The sequence below is a fragment of the Pteronotus mesoamericanus genome, unplaced genomic scaffold, assembly GCF_021234165.1.
Source record: "Pteronotus mesoamericanus isolate MK-2021 breed Mesoamerican mustached bat unplaced genomic scaffold, CSHL_Meso_final contig_182, whole genome shotgun sequence".
Lineage (NCBI taxonomy): Eukaryota > Metazoa > Chordata > Mammalia > Chiroptera > Mormoopidae > Pteronotus > Pteronotus mesoamericanus.
In genome coordinates this window covers 7,533,155-7,557,061 of record NW_026555078.1, presented here as the reverse complement: position 1 = coordinate 7,557,061, position 23,907 = coordinate 7,533,155, and the positions used below count along the sequence as shown (strand labels likewise).

General features: G+C 41.2%; 1 protein-coding gene across 1 annotated transcript in view; it reads right to left on the bottom strand.

Annotated features, from left to right (window-relative positions):
• Positions 1 to 23,907, bottom strand: part of PTPN21 (protein tyrosine phosphatase non-receptor type 21) — a 61,626-nt gene that overhangs the window by 21,790 nt on the left and 15,929 nt on the right. Inside the window, exons 3-10 of the mRNA XM_054567181.1 lie at positions 16,308 to 16,477; positions 11,947 to 12,044; positions 10,417 to 10,484; positions 9,547 to 9,617; positions 7,411 to 7,498; positions 6,933 to 7,021; positions 4,685 to 4,772; positions 3,881 to 3,960 (exon numbers count right to left, since the gene is read on the bottom strand). Coding sequence (XP_054423156.1) covers positions 3,881 to 3,960; positions 4,685 to 4,772; positions 6,933 to 7,021; positions 7,411 to 7,498; positions 9,547 to 9,617; positions 10,417 to 10,484; positions 11,947 to 12,044; positions 16,308 to 16,477 — 752 coding nt within the window. The remainder of the gene's footprint in view (positions 1 to 3,880; positions 3,961 to 4,684; positions 4,773 to 6,932; positions 7,022 to 7,410; positions 7,499 to 9,546; positions 9,618 to 10,416; positions 10,485 to 11,946; positions 12,045 to 16,307; positions 16,478 to 23,907) is intronic.

Here is a 23,907-nt window from a genome sequence, read left to right as displayed (position 1 = left end):
ATAAATAATTACATAGGAATAAAGACTTCATGGAAACGGACTTCTATGGTCTACTGGGTGTACAGAGACTAAAACACAATGTGGCACCAACCAATATGGATGCCTACTGGAAAGGGATTACACTTATGGTTTATCCAAAATGATTGATTCTCCATTATTTCCAGGAAAAGACTGAACTAAAGTAACGATGGCTCAATATTATGAATAGTCTTAAACTTACGAAAGGCTTTAGACTTACGAAAAGGCTGTGTTCCAATAGACTGCATACCTACTCCTTGAATCTCAGAACACACTTCTGCATAAAAATGATGTCGCACACAGCTGGGTGGAAGCAGGGCAGCCCAGGGGAGCCCCAAACGCTGCCCTCCTGGCCTGGCAGCTCCAGTGGATGGAGCCACCAGGAGGAACGCTGCTGTCCATGAATGCACCCAGGGCTTCCTGCCCGACAGCAAGCAGACGCTCCCCACATCCACAGCAAAGCAGGGCTGCTGCTCCGGTCAGTTAGTGCTCTCCAAAACCCCCTCGCAGACCAGCAGAGGGACTCAGATAAAAACATGGTTGGAGGGGCTGCAGGAAGGAGAGGGGGAGACAGGGGGCCTAACTGCTACTCAGTAGATGGTTTGGCCAAATGGACCGCTCCCCCCCCACCCCCCCGCCCTGCCACCCCGGTCATTTCCTTCTCTTTCCTTTCAGGAGTCTCTCTGCGTGTCTGTTCCTGCCCGGAGGTTTTCTTTACACTTGGGTCCCTGCAAAACACAAAGCACTTTCCCAGCCTTTCCTCTTCCTTCCTGGCCCAAAGGGACAAAACATCCTTCTAAGATTTTTTTTTTCCCAATTGACAGTAACAAAAGGAAATCAGCCAGGAGCGAAAGGGCTCTCCTCCCCTGCCATTCCATCGCTGTGTCACCCAGGCCTCCCTCATTCTTGAATCCCCCATACGGGGCCCCTGCTGACCCCAGGCACAGAGACGAACGGGAGGAGAGCGTGCTCTCGGGGAGCTCTGGTGGGCCAGACAGACAAACCATGTCCACCTCGGAGGCGCAGACACGAACTCTCACAGCCTAGCACGTGGCTGACAGCACAGGCTCGCGTCTCCCAGCCCCCAGTGAGTGACCAGTTACGCGGCAGGGCCACAACACCTCACATCTCTAAGTCTCCATACCATTGTCCAGAAAGGGGCAATGGTAACTGTACCAGACAAGGCTACTGTAAAGATTAAAGGAGATAAAAGCTCTCCGCATAATGCTTGACACAGAAAAGCATTTCCTGAATCAGTTATTATTATGAAAGTGGTAGGAAAAAACAGGACTTTGAGAGCGGTCCCGAGGACTAAGCAAAAGAAATGCATGGTGGCGCGAGGCTGGCTGCATTTAAACCAGATCTTGAAGAGTGACGAGTCTGCCAGAAGAGAAGGGCGGGCAGGCCAGCGAAGGCCTGGGGCTGCCGGACGCACTCCCGCTGTGGAGACTGATGGGTCTGGGAGCCAGGATGGAGGCTTGGCGGGGCAGGCGAACCCAGAGGAGGACCACCAGCGTCTGCGGTGGCCCCGTGGCTATGGGAGGGGGAGGAGAAGAACAGGTCTGGTCCTGAGCCGGGACTCTGAGAGTAGAGCTACATCTTTTGCTCACGTAAGATGCAACGGGTGAGGCCAGATGGGAGGCGGCTGCAACGGGCCAGAGGAGAAAGGACGATTTTAAGAAAAGGCTGAGGGGATGGAGTGAAACCAGGTCTCAGCTTAGCTGTCACTTCGCTGGGAAGCCTTTCCTAACCTGAGGGCTCTGGGTTGGGTCCCCTTCTCCTGAGTGCGCCTACAGCGCCACAGACTCCTCACATCAGGGCCCCGAACACTCGTTTCTACACTCATTCAGCTCGCCAAGGCCTGGCTGGGCCAGGCCCTCGCCCAGCACTGGAAATACAGGGAGCGTGTCTGTCCTCGGCGCAGGCGGGAGCTTACCTGCTGGCAGGAGACACAGGCAATGAACAAGTGAACAAATTCAAGTGGCACCAAGTGCACAAGGATAAAGAGAGACAAGGAGCAGGGGGAAGGGGACACGCAGGTGGCCCGGGGCAGCCCCTTGGAAGAGGGGCCCCTCTGATCAGTGAGGGGATGAGGAAGCAAGGCAGGTGTGGGCCCAGGAGGAGAGCATTTCAGGCCGAGGAAGGGACAAGTACAGCGTCCCCAAGGATGTAGCATGTTTACAGGCCAGAAAGGCTCCTAGTGTGGCTGCACAGGGGAAGCAAGGAGGAAGGTAAAGGAAATAAGGTTGGAACCAGTGAACGGTCTCATGACACAGGCCTTGTGCTTTTAAGTACGACCGATGGAGTGAATGCCAAGGCAGGGCTTCAAGGAGAGAGATGGGATCTGCCTCCTGTTGAACCGGGATCAGTCTGGCTACTCATGGAAGAAAGGACGCTTCAGCCACAGGCAGGGCGGACCCAGAGACAGGGACGGTGTCAGAAGGCCACCGCCACGTTCCCGGCGAGAGACCACGGCGGCTGGCACTGGGTTGTCGGCAGAGGAGGTGGTACCAATGCCAGATTTCAAATATATATTATTTTAAATTATTGATTTTGAGAGAAAGAGAGGAAGGGGAGGAGAGAGAATGAGCAAAACATCAATTTGTTGTTCCACTACTTATGCATTTACTCGTTGCTGCTTATACTACGTGTCCCGACCGGGGGGAAGGGGCGGGGCGGGGGGGGACAAGATACATTTTGAAGGCAGAGCAGGCGGAGCTTGCTGATGAATTGGATGTGGGTGAAAGAGAAACAGGAATCTAACAGGAATTAGGCAGGTTTCAGGTTGGTGACTATAGTGCTCCCCTTTGTCAAAATGGGGAATAAGGATAGAGCAAGTTTGGGAGCAGGAAGCAGAGGAGCAAATCAAGAGTTTGGTTTTAGACAAATCAAATTTGAGGTGCCTCTTTGTGGAGACGGAGGATGCCTAAGGCTGTAGGATGTGCAGCGCAGGGCTCGGGGAAGATGAGGCTGGATGTGAAATCAGGTGCCCTTTCAGCACACGGAGGCTATTTTTAAGCCTGAGGCAAGGTGGGTCCCCTGGGGCCCAGTAGATGGAGGCGAGGTCTGAGGACTGAACCAGCGAAGGTGGGCCTAGAGCGGGGGGGGGGGGACAAGGGGGGGCAAGCAGGAGAGGGTGGGGTCCTGGCAGCCAAGGAACAGCAGGGTGCGGGGAGGAAGGGGCAGTCACAGGTTAGGTGCTGCTGAAGGGTCAAGTGAAAGAGGTCCTGAAATGACCACTGGGTGAAGGTCACGGCCACTGGGACAGGCGGTGTCAATGCTGTGGCAGCGCAGGGGAAACGCGATGGAGGAAGGAGGGAAAGCAGGCATACACACGTCTGCTGAGGGAATGTGCTATAAAGGGGAGCAGAGATGGTGTGCTGCGGCCAGAGGGAGCCTTTTAAAATGCGAAATACTAATGGCATGTTTGGGTGCTGATGGGAATGATCCAGCAGAGGCGGGGGAGGGGATCCCATGTGGGCTAAGAAAAATGTACATTAGCGAGAACGGGCATAAATTCTTCTAATGGCTTGAAAAGCAATAATCTTTAATTATATAAAGTGCTGATTAAAAAAGAAAGGCTATTCCTTTTCTAACTTACAAGAATTAGAATAATTCTAGTAAATAATTAAAAGAGATCTTACAGGTGTATCTGTAGTTATTAGAAGTTGGTCCAAAGCCAAAATGAAAAAAACATTGAGAAACATTGTTTTAACATGCAAAAGCAAAGAGTTTATCATAAAAACCCCATGAAAATATAATTTTTCATAAAATTTGTCTTTCTAGATGACACAACACAACTTGAGATGAAAATTTCTAAACTCATCGTTTTCTATAATTTCCACAAGCAGGGTATACTTACAGGCTGCACTGATTGAGTCTGTAAAATTTGTGCCTCGCAACACATAGTCTCCATACGTATTTTGCTGTTTCCATGTCTTCCTAGCAAACAAAACAAGCATAAAATAAATGAAAGCACATTTATAACTTGTTACAGAATTTATCTGAAGACAAGACATAATTGGGTAACATATTATCAAGTCACTTTTAACGCACTGTGATTCTTTCATTTCTAATATTGTGTCTTCATAGGAATGCTATATAGTTAGGTATGAAAACAGAAAAAAGACTATTCTAACAGTATGATTCCTGTATTAAACAGGTTCAATATGACTTAGAAATTTAAAAATTATGAAAATATCAACTTTTATTTGGACAAACAGATAACTCAGACATTTTTAAACAAAACACTTGACTCAGTGACTCAATACTGCCTTTGTCAAGAGAGCAAAAGCAAATAACTGTGAAATAATTTTTCTACAGAGCCACTCAATTATCAATGGAAATTATGATATTAGTGCTTATTTTCTCCCCTACCTAGTCCCTTAAATTTAATTTAAAGACCATCATCCTCAGATAGTATTGATCCTAGGGCTCATTCATTCAGCAATATTTACTGAGCAACTCCCTTTGCCAAATGTACTATTATGATAAAACTACTACTAGGCAAAATGTTATAAAATTTTACAATGTTTTATAAAACTGTAAAATACCATCATTTTAATGTCACGCGCCCCCCCCCCCCCGCCCGCAAACATACACACAGAAATGCTAACTTGTTACCGTGCGGAAAAAACATTCCGTGCAGTCCCTACTGTTTACTCACAGTCTGAAACTGGATGGTCTCCTCTTTATTTGCCAGCTCTAATGCGAAGAAGGACTTATTGTGGGACATGTTAGCAATATCGTGCCACCTACAGAACAACAAACAGGAAATGGCAATGTGAGTGCTCATGTTCACACCAGGAGATGGAATCTAGGACTTCCCTTCTTGAGCTTCGTGCATAAAATAGTATTTGTTGATTATTTTAGAAAGAAAACTTGTTTTAATCAGCTAACACGCATTTTCCAATTGAAATGACAACACCTAGTTGCAAAAAGTAGATGCATGTCTACTAAATAAGGCCAAAGAGTGCTTTTCAAAATGTGGCAAACGAGGGTAAACAGGTTTTGCATTCATCAGATGAAAGATCCCTACATTAGCTGGTTGCCGGTGCCCCCTTTCTTCATTCAACAAACTTGTTCAAGGGCATGCGTTATAACAAGGCTAGAAACTGTGTTAGGTCCCAGGGATAGCAAGATCAGTCAGGCGCGGTGCTTCCTGGGAAGGGGTGCCACTGGAGGGTGAGGGTGAGGGTGGGGGAGAGGAGCACACAAGTACGGCTCAGTTTTGCAGGCTGGATAAGACAAGACCCACAGGGGGAGGCGGGGTGCTCTGACAAGCTTCGGGGTGAGGGTGGAGTTCAAACGCTAGGAACCTAAAGAGTGAACACACAGCTATTCTGGGTGTGCTCACCAGTATTCAAGATCCTATCTTGTACTTTCTAATTGTATTTTATCGTGGTTAGGTTTTATATATTAATATTTGATTTTATTGCATAACTGTATCATTTTATAAAAGAGAAAATGGGTCTGGGAGAAAAAAATTTTACTGTTCTTCATCCTTCTCCATTATATTATTCAAAATTTATTAAAATAAATAAAATTAATTTGCGGTGATTCGGTGTTGAATTGTTCAATCTGAAGATTATCAGCATCATCTTAAAGACAATTTTTGAAATTCCTACCCGTGAGATGGAGGGAGCCAGCCGATGCCTCCAGTTTCCATGGGGCCCTTTGGGCACGGTCAGAGTCCAACCCTTCCGGTGGGGTCCAGATCCGGTTCCCGCCCCCCCACCCCGCAACTCAGGATATTGGGAACACTTAACTAGCACAAAACAGCAATCACCAAAGAGGAGCGACCAGGCCCAGTGCTGTCCAGCCTAGGAAGGGGGCTCTGCTCCCTGAGCCACGTGCACGCGCTATGTCATAATCACCGTGAGACCTCGGGGCCCCAAAATGCAGTAAAGCAAAGAAAATGAAGGAAGAGATGTCAGCTTAGAAAAAAAAAGTCTTGAAAGGAATAACTAGTTCTCAAGAAATAGTAGGGATGGTTTAAAAATCTTAAATGGGCTAGGGGGAAACTTCCTCTTAAAGAGGGGGTAAGGGGAATAAAAGAATCTATTTAATACAGGGATCAATAAATGGTAAACACAAAGGAACCAAAAAACAAAATTGACATAATGTTATTACTACTTTATAAAACAATATAAACTTCTAATTTTTCATCAAGAGATGATAGAATCTAATAGGGAGAATCTCAGTAAAACTGCAAATATTTCTATGAAATGACACTTTAGATTTTAGATTATATGTTTTAAGGAATAAAAAGGGATTGAACAACATGGCCCTATTTACTGTCTTTATGATATAGACTGGAACGCAGAATACTGAAAAGGAAATTTAAGTCACCTGCAGTCTCATTGTTCGGAGTCAGCCACTATCCGCCCACTGCTATACAGCCTTTCTGTTTTCCTTACTACATACCTTCTGATATTCCCACAGCTGAACAGTATCACTTTTTTATAATCAGGAAAAAAGTAAACATTACAAAATGGCACTGAAATTTGCTTAGATGTTGGCATTTTCGGAATTTTGGTACATTAACTAGAGACAGAGAAAGCCCAAGATTTTCCACAAGAAAGAGCCCTAGAAACCAGAGCTCAGATGAAAAGTTCACATCATAACAAAGAACACTTCCACATATTAAGAAAAGAGGCACACATTTTTAAGCATTTCATAAGTCGACCATCACTGAAAATTGTAAGCACTGCTTTCTGCACATTTGGTTCTGAAGAAAGCGGCTCACAAAAAGAACCCCTGCAGCCAGATGCTATGTTATTCCAGGAAGGGCCCATTTCCATTTCCTCATGAGACCTTGGGAGAGACTTAGGAGCAATGTAACTAGCATAGGGAGTAAAAAATGCCACCAACAGGAGCCCCAGAAAGTGCGCAGAAAGGTGCAAGAAAAATACCGAAACATCGCAGGAGGCCTTCCATTCTTGTGCTTCACAAAGATCCCTTCCAGACACGCGCCCACGGCTATGTCGCTGCCTTGGCTGTCCTGCAAGGGAAGGAAACACTCAGGCAGCAGATGCAGAGGACGACACCTATACCTCGTTCCCTAAACTTGCTCTCCAGACATGGAACGTGCAGGTGACTCACAGAATAACTATTCTGAAGGGAAAACCCCAGAAAGTTAGGAATGGATCACCTTGTAAATATGTGTGAGTACGGGAAGAGAAGGACCCCTTAAAGAACTCTTTCAAGAGCTTTCAAAGAACAAACGGCAATACAGGAATGTTCTACCTCAAAATTTTGGCCACGAGGAATTTAAATGTCAATTTCTCAGCTTTCACCTGCGCACAGCAGGCCGCCGCGGGCTGTGCCGCCGCGCCCCGCAGAGGTGCTGAGGCGGCGTTGGGAGGGCGCAGGCCTTGGCGCCCCACTCACCTTCGCAGGGTAGCTCTCTTCCCCGTAGCCTTCCATCCTCTCCACCTCCTGCATGTACAGCATTTCAGCATCAGGAGCTGGGAGTCCTCTGCAACCCAAAGGAAGTTAGTGAGATCAGTCACCAAACTAAAAACAAAAACAACAACAAAAAGAAGCTTTTCTAAAGCGCTACATATGAATCTGGCATCAAACACTATACACATTTCAAGTTTCTAAGCTTCTGTCATTGCTTATATCAATCCACCAATATTGACCGAGAACTGACTTCATGCAAAGCACGGCGCGGGGCTCACTGAGGTTTAGTTACGGGAGGTCCCGCCCCTTGCACTTTAGGCAGGCAAGGGGAACGCAGGGAATCAGCCAACCCCCTGAAATATCTTTGGTAAAAGCTAAGATTCTCTCTAAATCACTGAGTAACTGCTTATTATCCAAAGAATCAGGCAATAGTAAGCATCATGTGCTAAATGCCAAATGATAAAAGTGCAGGAAACAATGAGTTAGGAGGATGGAAATCCTTTTTAGCTCCGGTGACAGAATTGCAAGGATGGGTAGGAAGGTGGTGTGGGTGGAGAAAGTGCTCAACTGCATGGAAACTTGCCTCTCCAGCCTCATCTTCCGCTGCTCCCCCACACCCACAGGACACCCCACACCGCGGCCCTCCCAAGCTCTGCATTTCTTTGCGTGCACCATGTTCCCTCATGCCTCTGGGCCTTTGCACACACTAACCCTTCTTCCTGGTCTACCTGTCACTCACCTCTGCACCTGGTCAATCCCTAATATCCTTCAAGACTTCGCCTATGTATCTCTCACTCCTTCTCTGTCACTTGCTGTGATCCCCCTGAGCCTAAGTCGGATGCGCCTGCTCTGCGCAGACCTACCACATTCTGTGCACGTTTCTCCCACTGCTCCCATATTCTATTCTTGGCGTGATAATTACCACCACAGCCGGCTGTCCTGCCTGCCCCTTAGACTGCATGGCAGGAAGCACATTCTCGGATGGCAGGGGATTTTATTCCATTTATCTCTGCGCCACTGCATCCAGCACTCCACTTCACAGGGAATAATTGTCGTAAACTACCTTGTAAGGGGATGCACAATTAAATGAATGAAAGTAACAAAAGACGAGGCGATGTGTGCCCGAGGGATTAATTGTGCCGGGAAAACATGGTTCTTTTGGGACAGTAGAAGGTAAAGCTGGAAAGGCAGGATAAAACCATTCATAGGAGGCCTTGAATCCCCGGGGTAGTGAACTCAGGCTAGTGAACTTAGGCTAGTGAAGAGCAAGAAAAGATTCATGAGTATTTGAGAAGGGGGGAAGGGTAGATAAGAGGAAAGTGATGTTTTAGAAGATTAATCCTTTGTGAGCAAGTGTATGGACTTGAGTGGAGAGAGACTAAAGGCAAAAGGTTATTTTTAATGGGAGGGGATGAACAATAAGTTATAATTGGACAGACCTGGGTTCAAATCCCACTTCTACCACATGTAACTTTGGGCAAGTTATTTAGTCTTTTTGAGCTTGGCTTCCCCAATCTGTAAGGAGATAATAACATTTACCTTAAAGAATGGTTATAAGAATTTAATGATACACCAAGTACTTGGAACTGTGTGGTATTTGGTTTAGAATAAGACCTAGAATTCTCTAGGAGAGGATTTTTCTAAAGGACAAGTACAGATTCCCACTCAAAGAAAGTCATGCAGTAAGCACTACAGCTCTTAGCACAGACAGCTTCCCCAGAAGACAGAGATGGAGCTTCCAAAGGTGTACAAGGAGGGGAAAACCCTGCACTTGCTGCATCGCAAAACAAAACACGTCTCTCCAATCTCGAATTCACCTGCAAAGGACTAGATGAGCGCCCAGACCTTTAACATAGGGGGTGGCGAGTGGGCGCCCTTCAAGGACTGGCTGCTTTCAATGTTCTCAGCTTCCTCACTGGATAATAAATGAGCTAATGCGGGTAAGTGCTTGGACCAGCACTTGGCACAGAATGAGCACCACGAAAATGCCGGCGGCTCACAGCAGCGGCAGTGGTTGGAGCAGCAGTCGTCAGTGCCAAAGTTAATTGTGTCAATGCTCATTTCAAGTTCAAATGGGCAGGAGTTCTACACTCCTGCCGTTCCTCATTTTCGTAGCGTTACCTGTATTTCTGATGCAGTAAAGCCACCTTTTGGGTTGCTTCTTCCAATACTTTTTCATCTTGTAACCACCCCTGAAGAAAACAAACTGCAGTAAGTATATAAACAGGTCGCCCCAAATTTCCTGGGAACAATCATTGCTCCGGACTAACCGACTTGCATCACCATGAGGCAAAAGTAGGACCGGTATAAATATGAGGGAGTTTTGCTTAAGTACGTAATCATGATCTTTCTAAGGAATTAAGTGGTTTCTGCCCAGGAGCCAAACACTTGCCCTGCCTTCTCAATTTATCCCAGAGAAAGTTTCAGCTGGGTTATTTCAGGATGGTAAAATCCAACAGCCGGTTTCGAACCCAGCACAACAATGGCATCTGTGCATCCCTGGCTGGCTGTGCAGACAGAACAGCATAGTTGTTCCAGTGCACAGTGTTCCTGTCAAGTCCATCAGCAGCAACTATAAAAAAGTAGAAGGCATCAACTTTTTGTCATCTACTTTGTAAACTGCTGATGAGAAGCCAAGTGTATTTCAACATAATTTTGTGAGGTTTCAAGCCTTTGGTTAAAAGCAAAACCTCTGCGTGCTTCCTCAGAAGCTGGAATTGAATCCTCTTCTTTAGACCCACATCCAAACATAAGACACATTTCTCTGGCTACAGCCCAGTGACTGCAGACCCTTCAGTTTCTGTGGGTTTACCATGACCAAGGAAAGTATAACAGGAAAAGTATTTATATTTGAGTTGTTCATAAGAGGGAACTGGTTTTTTAACACTATTCCTGCGTAGGAAGTCTACCATATGGACTTCGCTTCAGGGATTATTAAGGGTATGGAAATAAACTGCTTACAAAAAGGCCCAGTGTCAAAGGGAGTCTTACCACAGGAAATAAGGCAAATTTCTGAAGGAAGTCCTGGGATTCATACTGATCAAAGTCACCAAAATCAGCTATACAAAATGACAAACATTCACATGTCAATTATGTTTAATTGAATAGCAAAACATGCACAACTAAATTCAATATGCAGTATATAGATGGTGTGCTTAGAATTCAGAAGTCAAATCTGCCTTACAACTATAAAGTGTATGTCTAAAAAATATCCTTTTTAAATGTTAGGTAGATTCCTGTGTCTTGCCTAGGAAAAATGCCTATTAATAAAGTGAAAAATAAGTTACAAACTATATATCATATGATCTCTTTTTACAATTAAAAAACAAACAAAACTACCTTACTTGTGCACAGAAAAATGTCAGGAAGAAACCAAAGTGTCCATAGTAGTGACTACCTTTAGGGAACAGAATCAGATCATGTGAATACGTTTACAGCAAGATGTACTTGCTTAGAAATTTTTAGTTGTTAAAATGAACTGATAGTTTTTTCATAAACTTGATAGTTGTTGAACTCACTCTTAAAACCAAAGATGACATTTAAGAAGATTCAAAGTACCTAGAATGGGAATGTGGTTCCATATGTATTAGGCATTTGTTTGTCTAGAAATGATAAATGTTTCCAGGCCTGCTACTAGCTGAAGGATTCTTATTAATAATTCTTCTGATTAAATTTTGATCCCCAAGATTAAACACCAGATATCATTTGAAATAATGTCCCATGAGAAGTCTTCCCAAAGTACGTGTGTGTGTGTGTGTGTGTGTGTGTGTGTGTGTGTATCCATATAAATGCATATAGATTGGACATGTGAAAAATGACAGAATTAAACAATTCAAAAAAATACTCATGAAATGCAAAACTTCATCTAATATGACTGATGATGCTTTACAATCCAAAGCAACTGTTTAAGTAACCAAACAGCCCTGGCTGGTGTGGCTCCATGGATTGAGCGCCAGCCTGCGACCTAAAGGGTCACTGGTTCGATTTCCAGTCAGGGCAGATGCCTGGGTTGCGGGCCAGGTTCCCAGTGAGGGGCACACGAGAGGCAACTACACATTAATGTTTTTCTCCCTCTCTTCATCCCTCCCTTCCCCTCTGTCTAAAAATAAATAAAATAAAAAATCTTTAAAAAAACAAACAAATGATAAATGCCTAAAATGTAAGTAACCATAACCTAATCAACCTCATTGTTTGATCTTCCTAAAATATACCTAGCAGCAGATCCTTGAACTAGAGAAATACATAGCATGTTAAATGCTGTGTGTCAGCGGGTGGGGATTTCTCTATTTTTGGTCTGTTTCTCTTTGGACATATGATAACATGCTTATCCTTCCAAAAGTCTCATTTCATTGAATCCAGATTCATTTTTCCCACAAGGAAGCCCCTTAGATAACAGAATAATATTTCACTAATATGTTAACACTACTACAGAAAGTCAGTTACTTTAAGAATCCCTTGCTGTTTTCATTAAAACAGTTTTAATCTGGTAGCTCTATTACATTATCAATTGTCATTATTTACCTTGAACAGCTAAGCCTGCTAGCTGAATTGCTTGTTCTAATGTACAAGGAATGTTTCCTTCCAAGATATCTTTCTTCAGCTGCAGATAATACTGATACCTATAAAAAAAAAAGTCAATTTAAAAAAGTCAATATCAACATTATCTCCAATTGAGACAATGCATTTTACCATAATTTGGTGGAAGAGCATAAACTAGTCAAATAAAACTTAACCCAAGATGGTTTCAAAGAATGACATAAACAGTTTTGACCATATATACCCCCCCCCACACACAATGTAATCAATTTATCCTGAACTGTAGGGGTTTCAAAGCTATAACCATGTAGGAGACAACCGATCATCTGTCTTATGCCCCAGAAGACAGTCCCTACGTACTGTCCTTGTTAGTTAGAGAAAGACAGACTCAATGGCCAACCTTTACTTTAGGAACTCTGACTAGTAACTTGGTAACTTGAGACTTTGCTTACTCTGGTGGAAGTTCCCTAGCCCTGGAAAATAAAGCCAGAAGAAGATGGTTCCTGATATTTCAGACCAGGCTTACATTAAAATATTTTTGGATGAAATCCCAAAAGGAATAGCTGCTAATTGCTTTCTTAGCATTCTTGTAGAATGAGATGGCTTCTTTTTACATTTTCAAAGTGCAGGGCAGCACTTAGTAGCACAAGCTTCGGTAAAGCAGACCGAGCATCAACCCCAGCTCTCCAATTTAGCATTCTGCATGGATTTGAGCAAGTCATAATCTATGGGTTTAAATTGTCACCAGAAAAATGGGGATGTTATCATTCCTTCCCAAGGTTGAACATATTCAAGGAATACAATTTACAGCTTTTAGCACAATGCTAGAACATAGCTGGCACTCAGTAAACCATGTTTTCATTATTATCAGTGGTCATCTTCTTTAAGACAGTCACCAGAATTTCATCTTATCACTTTTCCATTTGGATAAATCTACAGTAGAGATTTATTCTGCCTTCCATGTATTTACTCACTTCACAGGTGATACTAGGAGCTACTACACAGCCAGCATTGCCCTAGATGATGGGAAAATGATGTGAAATGAAGACATACGAACTGTCTGCCAACACAGTCTAGAGCTATAATGCCTTAAGGAAATGTAACATGCAAAGCTGAATTCAAAACTGTTTAAACCAAGGCATAAAAGAGGCTGTACACGTTACTTCTAAAGTTAGCTTTCTATAAACTTGCCCAAAAGCCAAATATGCTGATTAAAACTAAATAAAAACAGTCTAAAGCTTTCTCAACTTATCAATTTTCTAATATAAAAGAGCTTTACACAAAAAATTACATTAAATAATATAGTGTATGAGGTACCCCATTTTGCACAACAGAAATTTTAAATACTATGCAATGAGGTAGTCTTCACCTGTTTTTCTTAGATTAGTAAGAGAAGGCTCGTGTATAGGCATTTTTATTTTTATTTTTTTAAGTTTTAGTATAGAAATTTTGAAACAGATACACAGAAAGAAGTACAAAGAGCCCCCATAGCCTTATCATGAGGCCTCACCAATCACCAACTTTATGTCTAACGTGCTTCCTCTCTCCTCTCCCCTTCCCCACCCCCGAGTGTTTTACAGTAAATCCCAGATATATCATAGCACCTACAAATACTTCAGCATATATCTCTAAAAGGTAAGCTTAAACACACACACACACACACACACACCCTTTAACATACCCAACAAAATGACTGAGAATGTCTTAACACTATCCACACCCAGTCCGGGTACTATTTTTTGTGAATGCATCAAAATGTATTTTTAGTTTGTTTTTTTTTTTTTAAATCACGATCCAAACAAGGTCCACAGACTACATTTGACTGTTATTTCTAAATTTCTCTTAATTTAAAAAAAAGATGCCTCCTCTTTATTTTCATGTTACTTATAGTCAAAATGATGTGATTTTTCATGTAGAGCTTTCCCCATTCTCAATGTGTCTCATTGTGCTCTCATGGGGTCATGTGCTAGGTTCATCTATTCTCCAATTTTTCCTATGAGCCAACTGTTAGATATGGAGCAGCGCTGTCTAACAGAACTTCCTGCTAGTGGTGACAATGCTGTATGTCTGTGCTGTCCCACAGAGGAGCCATTAGCTGCCTGTGGCAACTGAGTACTTAAAACACTGTGGGTTTGACTGAAGAATTGGGAAAGGCCCCTTAAAGGAACATGACTTAGCTGAGAGTAGAACGGCCTGGAATATGAATGCAACAGCTACAACATCTCTAGAATTCTTTGACTCTGAGGTTACCCAGTCAGTAGAAAGAAAACACTGAGGATGGTGCAACAGTAAGAGAGAAAGAGCAGTCTTTGAAGACTTTGTGGAGCTACCATATAACCTCTGCATGGCTGACCTCTGGACTTCTTTTATGGGAGAAGTCAAAGGTATTTAGGGTTTTGTTATATACAGCCATACATAATCCTTACTGATACAACTTATCTATCCGGTTCTCTTGCACCTAATCAACGTGCATTCCTACTGGTTGAATCTACCAGTCCTATTCCCTCTCAGCCCTTCCCTCGGCTAATGCCTTTGTGCAGGTCCACCTTCTACACTAACGCCTGGGCTATGGCACGCACATTCATAACTGGGCTCCTGCCTACAGTCTCACCACCTCCAATCTACCTTCAGTGGCAGGTGCTCTTTGTAAAATGCAAATATCATCATTCCATTTCTGCTAAACTTCAAAAATGTTTTCCTCATTGTCCCATGACTTTATGACTAAAACACTCCCATTTTTCAAATCTTCTCTCCCCTCTCTAGGCAATATCTGAAATGCCCTGAAATCATCAGTCCTCCTACCTAGCACGAGCTATTCCCTCTAACTAGAAAATTTCTTCTAAAGTACTTGACACGTCAACTTCTTTACTTTCCCTGTTCATGCTCCCCACACCCAACCCCTAGGAATCCAGTGCTTTAATTAAAGCATTTACTGTCATAATATCCCATCAGCGTTTATTTACATGGACTGTCGCTTTCAGACTACAAGCAACTCCTCCAGGGAAGGATCAAAGCATATTCACATGTATATTTATCTCCCGCTGTAACCAACATAGTTCTTACACCATACCACACTATGTCTTCAATCAATGTTTAAGTAAATGAGTCAACGTGATCAGTTGCTGCTTTTTTCCTCCTGGCTTCTCTTCTCTCTTTAATATTTACGTCTCAGATCTGTTTTATGGTCAGTGCCTATTGATCCCTACTGCCTGATTTTTGCTGCTTTGGTGTTCCACCTTCTGCCAGTAATGAACTGGCAAACTCAGAACTCAAAGAGAACATTCCACAAACATGAGGCAGTGCCAGGTTCTTACTGTCTGTGGGCAGTGGGTGAGGTATTATGAGAAAGGTAAAGCTAAAGGAAATGTGGGTTTAAAGTCATTTAAAAATTATAAGATATGTACGCAAATAATTTAATGAAAGGCTGTGACAACTGCCATCTTATCACAAGTACAAGCAAATCCTAGGGCAGCCAGGAGAAGCAAAGCTCATTTCAGCCGGGGGCAGGGGGAGCGTGGTGGTCACAGAAGCATTGTGGAGGAGGTGCCTTTTGAATGAAAATTCAGAAGATGACTAGGATCCCAGTACACAAATATGACAGAACTATCTAGGCCACAAAGATAAAAAGGCATGAGGCATGTTCAGGGCACTGGAAGTTGTCCAGCTTGACTCAAAAGTAATGTTAAACAGGGTTAAAAAGATAAGTTCCTGGAGGGTTTCAAAGTACTTTGGCAGGTAGGCTCGAGAACCCAAATTTCATTCCATGTTTTTTGGTTTATCTTCAAAAAAAAGAAAAAGAATATTTAATCCTCTATTCCACCCCTTAATGTGGTCTTCCTGTTCTGCCCTTTTGTCCCTTTTAAGTGTACTTATTAGCTAAAATTTTCTGACTTTAAACACCTCCCGCCTCTCCTTCTCCCCCTCCCACGCGGCTACCAACAGTCTAGTGACTGGAGCCAAAGGACTAGAAGAGCCCTGTGGCACATTTTCTTGAAGAATGAACACAGATTCTGTGATTAACATTTTTTTTTTTTTATTTTCCTCTCTCGTTTCATTGCTAGAAAGCTTAGAAACAAATCAACAAAAGCATGAAAGGTGACTTCACTACCAGAGGAGTTCACAGCCAAGGTAAAAACATGCTCCCCCTTAACCATTCCTTCGCGCTTAATGAGCCCATCACTTACGCCACATGCAATGAAGCATTCTGACAGACCGCATACCAGAACCTCGGAGTAACAGTGTGGCTAAAAATGCGGGGCGAGGGGGCAAAGTGCAGTCTTATCTCCTGACTTCAACCTTAGTTTCACTTTTTTAATCTCACCAGATTATTTCCTGGTATTTCTCACCTGGTAATCTCCTGCTGCAGCTGTGAGACTGAAGGCACATAAAACACCACTCCGAGATAGACAGTAGGTTCCAAGGCGTATTTATCCAGCTGCTTCTTCAGAGGTTTTTCTAAATCTACCCACCGGCGCTGGTTTTGCTTGTTGTAGTACCAGAGGCTGAAGTAAGTGATCTGGAAAGAGGAAAAGTCACTGAAGGAGGCAGAAATGTACAAAAGGGTTTCCATACTTGAACTGCTCTCATCTGTGACCTGGGACCAAGGGACTGCAGTCTCCTATTGTTTCCCTTCTCAGAAAGGGACAATGGCAAAACCTGAACAAGAAAAAAAAAAAAGGCGTCAAGACCTATCTATGTCTAGATGCTACTCATGTGCAGGAAAAAGAGGCGAAAGTCAATAACTTTTGCAGACTATTTCTTAAACTCTCCACAAAAAAAGTTTCTTTGTGGCATGGACATCAGAATGCAGTGGGTGCAAGGAAATTTTACATACAGTTTTTAACAAAAACTACATACTGAAAAAACATTTAGTTTCCAAATTATTGAAATTCTAAATGTATTATAATTAATGTTATAATAAATAAACCTGGGTTCTACCTAATAGAACTCTGAATAGTGTTCACCCAACCTTTCACTACTCCAAAAGTTGGCTTCTACAAGTACATAAATTCATGTAAATATGGTAAATTCTAGTAATACTAGTGCACTAGCAAAACTGCAACTCCTCTTTGCCTCCAAAAGCTCATTAGATACTAACTTAAAGCAACTGTAATGTTATGGAGGTAAATTCTCTCCCCTGCCCCACACACATCGGCGTGCACACACACGACAATACCTAAAGCAGTAAAATAACTTAAGTGTATTACTCGGAGGTTTTTTAAAAATGCCCAGACATTTAGATTTCACTTGCTGTGTAATGAAACTGTTGAGGTAAATCAATACTGACCCTGAGCTTGGTCAACCTGAAAGGGCATTAATGCACTTAAGAACTGAAATGATAGCCCCGAGCTACTGCTAATATTTACTTCCTTCTAAAGCAATTTACAGTCAAGGTAATTGCAAACATCACTGCTTTGTTCTAGAGCCAGGGGTGTCCAACCCATGGCCCACTGGCCGCATGTCGCCCAGGATGGCTATCAATGCAGCCCAACACAAAATTGTAAATTTACCTAAAACCTTTTTTTTTGCTCAACAGTTTTTGTTACTATGTGTGTATTTAATGTGTGGCTCAAGACAACACCTCTTCTTCCAGTGTGGCCCAGAGACACAAAAAGGTGGGACACTCTTGTAACCAGCTAGACTCTACAGCAACACTATCCAGTAGAGCTTTCTATGATGATGAAAATATTCTGTAGCTACACTCTCCGGTATAGCAGCCACTAGCCACAGGCAGCTATTCAACACTTGGAATGTGGCTAGTGGAGCTGAGGAACTGAATTTTTAGTGTTATTAATATTTTTGTGCAGAAGGTACTTTTTTAAATCTTATTTTTCAAGAGCATTTATGAAAACCCATAGTTAACATCATACTCAATAGTGAAAGACTGAAAGCTTTCCCCCTAAGATCAGGAACAAGACAAGTATGCTATTCAACACTGTACTGCAAATTCTAGGCAGGTAAGAAAATGAAATAAAGGGATCCAAACTGGAAAGAAAGAAGTAAAACTATCTCTATACACAAAAGACATGATCCTATACATATTTTCAAAATCCTGAAGATGCTCTCTTCAATACAAAACTATCAAAACTAATAAATTCAGCAAAATTGCAGTGTATAAGATCAACATGCAAAGAGCAATATGGATTCTATAGACCAGGAATGAAAATTTCACAAAGAAAATTAAGAAAATAATTCTATTTATAATAGCATCCAAAAGTATAAACATCTAGAAATAAGTTTAACCAAAGAAGCAAAAAGTCTTCTATACTGAACAATATAAAACACTACTTAAAGAAATTAAATGGAAAGATATACCATGTACATGGATTGAACACTTAATATTGCCAAGATGGCAAGACTTCCCAAAGTGATCTACAGATTCAAATGCAATCCCTATCAAAATTCCAATAGCCATTGTCACAGAAATGGAAAAGCCAATTCTCAAATGTGTATGGAATTGTAAGGGGCCCTGAATAGCCAAAACAATATTGAAAAATAACAAAGTTGGAGGACTCACCTTTCTTTTAAAACTTACTACAAAGCTACCTTAATCAAAACTGCAAGTTACTGGTCTATGGAGAGACATAAAAACCAAAGTTACAGGATGGAGTCCAGAAATGACGCCACACATCTATGGTTAACTGACTGTAAACAATATTGCCAAGACAATTCAATGGAGAAAGAATAGTCTCTCCAACAAATTGTTTTAGAACAACTGAAGTTAGACCCCTACACTTCACACCAAATATAAAAAGCAACTCAGTGTGATTCAGCTGGTTGGAGCATCACCCCATGCAACACAGAGATGGGGGTTTGATTCCCAGTGAGGGCACATGCCTAGGTTGCAGGTTCTATACCCACCCCAGCTGGGGCTTTTACGGGGGGCAATTGATCAATGTTTGTTCTCTCACTTGCTCTCTATCTCCCCCTCCCAAAATCAATAAACATATTTTTTTAATTTTTAAAATACCTCAAATTGGATCAACAACCTAAATATAAGAACTATAAATGCTTTAGAAGAAAAAATATAGAGGTAAATCTTTATGACCTTGAATTTGGAAATGGATTCTTAGATATGACACCAAAAGCTTGAGCAACTAAGGAAAAATAAATACATTTCACTTCACCAAAATTAAAAACCGTGTGCATCCAAGGACAAAATCAAGAAAGTAAAAAGGCAAATTATACAGAATAGGAGAAAATATTTGCAAATCATATATCTAGTATCTAGGTTATATAAAGACTCTTACACAACAAAAAGACAACTCAATTTTTAGAAGGACAAAGGACTTGAATAGATATTTATCCAAGGAACATATACAAATAGCCAGCGAGCCCATGAAACAGGCTTCACATCATCAGTCATTAGGCAAATGCATCTCAGAACCACAATGAGATACCACTCTACACGCATTACATTGTGAAGAAATTGAAACCCTCATACTTTGCCAGGAGGGATGTAAAATGGTTCAGCCACAGTGGAAAACAATTTGACAGTTCCTCAAAAGTTAAACATACAATTACTATATGACCCAGCAATTCCAATCTTAGATACATACCCCAAAAAGCTGAAAATAGGTACTCAAAAACAAGCATAAGCATGCCCATAGCAGGACTATTTGCAATAGCCAGAAGATGGAAACTGCTCAAGTGTCCATCAGCAGATGAAAGGATCAACAAATCGTGGAATATGCATACAATGGAATATTATTTGGCCATAAAAAAAGCAGCACTGTATATACTACAAAGTAGATGACTTGCAAAAACATTATACTGGGAGAAGAAAGCCAGATATAAAAGGTCACATATTATATCATTCAATTTAAACAAAATACCCAGAATAGATAAATCCGGAGCAACAGAAAGCAGACTGATGGTTGCTGGGGGATGGGAACATGGGGAGTAACTGCTTAATGGGCACAGGGTTTCCTTTTAGGGTAATGAAAATGTTTGGGAACTAGGTAGAGGACGTATTGTGAATAGACTAAATCATGGAATGGTTTACTTTAAAATGGTTAATTTTCTGTTATGTGAATTTCATCCTAAAAGAAGACTTTTTTTAAAGAATCAAAAACACTCAATTAAAATCAAGTACAAAATTTTAAAGTTTTATTTTTAAAAATTTAAATAGATCAAATTCAGTTTTTTTAAAACAGTCTGGGGGGGGGGGGATGAGCCCGAAATAGATGAGCCTAACCATGAGTTAATTGTATTTTCTACTTCCTAATATCTATAGTTAGATCTCCCTTTATTTAAAGTTAATATACACCAGGAACTTGTTTTGATATACAAAACCCTTGGGACAGACAGGCCCCCTGTGTGCCTTAAATTTCAACTATTACCAGTCATTACTTGGTCTGATAGTTTCCCAGAGTCATGTGCCTTCTCTTCCGGATCTTCTGGGTTATGCGTGTCCTGTATTGTTTATGGGCTTCATTTAACTGTAGTAAAACTTTTCCCATGAACCAGCCTTTAATTATTGACTTTCAGATGATGCCTCCCACCACTCCTTCTTCAACCTCCCCGTACCTTTCCTAATAAGAATCCACATGGCTCCACTTTCTCCACAGCTCTGTCTACGCTTCCTGGTGACCAAAGCAAGCTGACTTGACCTTTGAGACCTGCAACAGAAGCCTCTCAATTACTGAAACCTCCTGCATCCCCTAGAGCCATTCTCAACTACCACTCAATAGATTTTTGTGAAACTTCTTCATGATCAGATACTTTGACATTGTTTCTTTCCTATTTTGTTCTGAGCAAACGTATCAGTAGTTTCACTAGAGTTATTCAATGATTTCTTTATAGCTACTTAAAATTTTACTAGCTACTCTCCTAAAATTGTACAGATAACTATGCCTGCTAAGTAAACTACAGCAAAAACAAAAGTTACACAGTTGCAAAACTTGGCTTCTTTACAGACACAATATGGTTGACTTACTTTAAAGGAACCAACATTTACTCAGAGAACAAAGTGATTTGATAACTAAGCTTTTAGTACTGAGAAAAAGGTAGTTAAAAATCTTTGAGCTTCTGTAAAAGGTGTGTCCCACATCACAGTCCTCTAAAGGGATACCAACTATTATAAGCAGGTCCAAATCCTTTCAGAATGTAAACCCTTTCCTAAGTCCCAAGTCATTTCTTGTCTAATTATTTTAAGAGTCTTTTCAGTTGTACTATTTTTAATGCAGAGCAGAAGGACACACAAATTAGCTGGAGGTTTTTTAAGCCACTGAGTTTGATAAAAGTTAATCCCATATAAAATTGCAACTATAATTTTATCCTGATGCTTTTCTTAGACTAGGCAGAAGTCAGAAGACATTTCATCAGGAAAGAGACAAGAGGAGATAGCACCAGATGAAGCCTATCCCAGGCAGAGATCATCTAACAAGGGTGGTTAACAAGTGTTAACCTAATTCAAGCCCAGAGCTTCCTCTGCACTGAGTCTGCCATAAATAATGAAGCATTGTACTGCTTCCTTCTGACAGATAGTATGGTGGTCACATTGCCTCAAAGAGGAAAAGATTTTTTCCTTTTCTGTTTACTTCTAATCCATTTCCTTGTGCCCTTGGTCAAACAGCATATTATCTGTTTTACAGTCAAGGGGATAATGTAAAATATCACTATACCCTAGCGCGTATGAGGACCCAAGAAAATATTATCATCAAAAGTACATTTTCATCTTCTAATTCGATGGAAACTTTCATTAAACTGAAGCCTAAGTAACTGATGTCCTCAAATAATCAGATTTTGTTGCTGTTATAATTTCACTTTCAGGAAAAAGAGTCAAATGACAAGCCAATTTTGGGGATTTACTGAAAGAAAGTCCTAGAAATGAGATAGGATCACTGTCCACACAGATGACTGCTTCTAGCACTTCTGTTTACTATCCCGGACAACGAGATGCTATGAAGAATACCATGATCCCAAAACACAGTAAGATCATTCTTCAAGTATATGCTGTATTGTACTTTCTAAGAGAATGGACTGGTGTCTTAGATTCATTTATTCATTCAGTGAATTTGACTGAACAACTGCTGTGTGTCAAACGCTGGTTGGGACACAGCACTGAAGGGAACCCCCCCCCCCCCCCCCAGTTCCTGCCCTTGTGTAGCTTACATTCCAGTAGGGGAAGAAAGACAAGCAAAATATATGGGAGGCCAGATACTAATGAGTGCTATACAGAAAGATACTCAATTATAAAGTTAAAACAATGTTGTCATGTTTTTAAGCCTAAACTAGAATTAAATGCAAAATGTTAGTACAGACATTTCAACACAAGGGTCAATACAAAGGCTGACGCGCTTTATTTTGTACTACCATATAAGAGGTCATTTTGGTTAGGACCCGCATAACTGAGGGTAAACCAAGCCTCCCACTCTTGAATCATTTTAGATAACTAGTTTGTTACATTACAGGGCCCTTCCCTGTATCCCATTCCAGCAAATGACTCAGATAGATTTCTCTTTATTCAAATCTTGTAAACTTGAGACTTTTGGGACTTGCTTATTAGCTTAATTCACAAATGCCTATGTTTTAGCACAATGGATAAATAGTAACTGTTCTCTTTTTATTGATAAGAGAGTGAAAAGACAGAAAACGTCTGTCTAATTTGGCCCATACTTCAGTTTTTTAATTATTTCAATTAGTTCACAGGAAAAATTGTTTTCGCGTTTGCTTGAACTCAAGTCTCCCTTTTTCTTTCTTTGTTGTCTTACCATAGATATTGAGTAGTGTGAGCAGTATTTTTTAGAAGTTGTAAGTACACAATCTAAAAAAGAAAAAGAGCTGAAGTAAGTATATTTAGGAATAACTGTTTATTTTTCTGATATTCACTTTTGTCAGGTTAAAATTATAGCTGTTTCATGTTACTCAGACATGATTATGATGTGGTAACCATGGAGGGCCATAAAGAGATCAAGAGAATTAGAAAGAGGATTTTGGAACTATAAATGAATATGGGCCTTAATTCATTTTAAGAAAGAATCTAGTCAAATTTAATTTCTATTGCCTGAAAAAATATTACCCAACATATTTTACACTGCTCTAAAAAAAAAAAATACAGCTGCTTCATTGTTCTTAAATTAGTATTGCCATGAAAGATCTGAGGATTATAAAATCAAGTAACTTACACTGATGGTTAAAATACTAAAAAAGATACACATGAAGAAACTCCTAGACTTTTCTCACTAAAAGCTGTACTTGTTTGCTTCATTAATCAAAGCTTGCAAGTCATGGTTTCATCATATATAACTCTTTTCTCCACATGTTTACAAGGTGGTTTTCTAGTTATAGCAAATACTTCTTCCATGCACACAAATATTCCAAGAAAATGTAAAATTGTTTCCTTTTTAATATAAAAAGCTATTATTCCCTTAACAAAGGGCACACTTATGGCTTTGATGGATTTCCTTTTCAACTCTGTTCCTCACTGAGGACCAAGGCATGGAGAGCACATAACTCAGAAATACACACTCACTATTTCTTAATTGTTTAAGTCCCACAATACCAGTTACATTTTATTCCAAGAAGGTCTATTTAAAAATACAGAAGATATTTTCATTATATTTAAAGGTAGAATAGGATGAACTGGCCATAAATATGTATGTGCTATCAAAGATAATAGGAATTATCCATATTCATTACCCTATATCCAATTACCTTATAGTCAAGGAACATAATGATAAATGTCTTACTGAAAAAAAAAACCAGACAGACAATATAGTTTAAATGACAGAATCATGACCTGAGGAAGAGGAATAAAAATGGAATAATGTATGGAGGGCTTGCCCCATGCTGGTAATTCACAGATGGTAGCATGGAAACGCTTTGGGTTTCAACTGCTGTAACAGGCGGAAATACACGCATGTGCACAGCAGCTAAGTCACCGTGACCCAGCTCCACCAGCAAAGGATGGGAGGACTTCGGCAGGCTCGCTGGTTCTCCAGT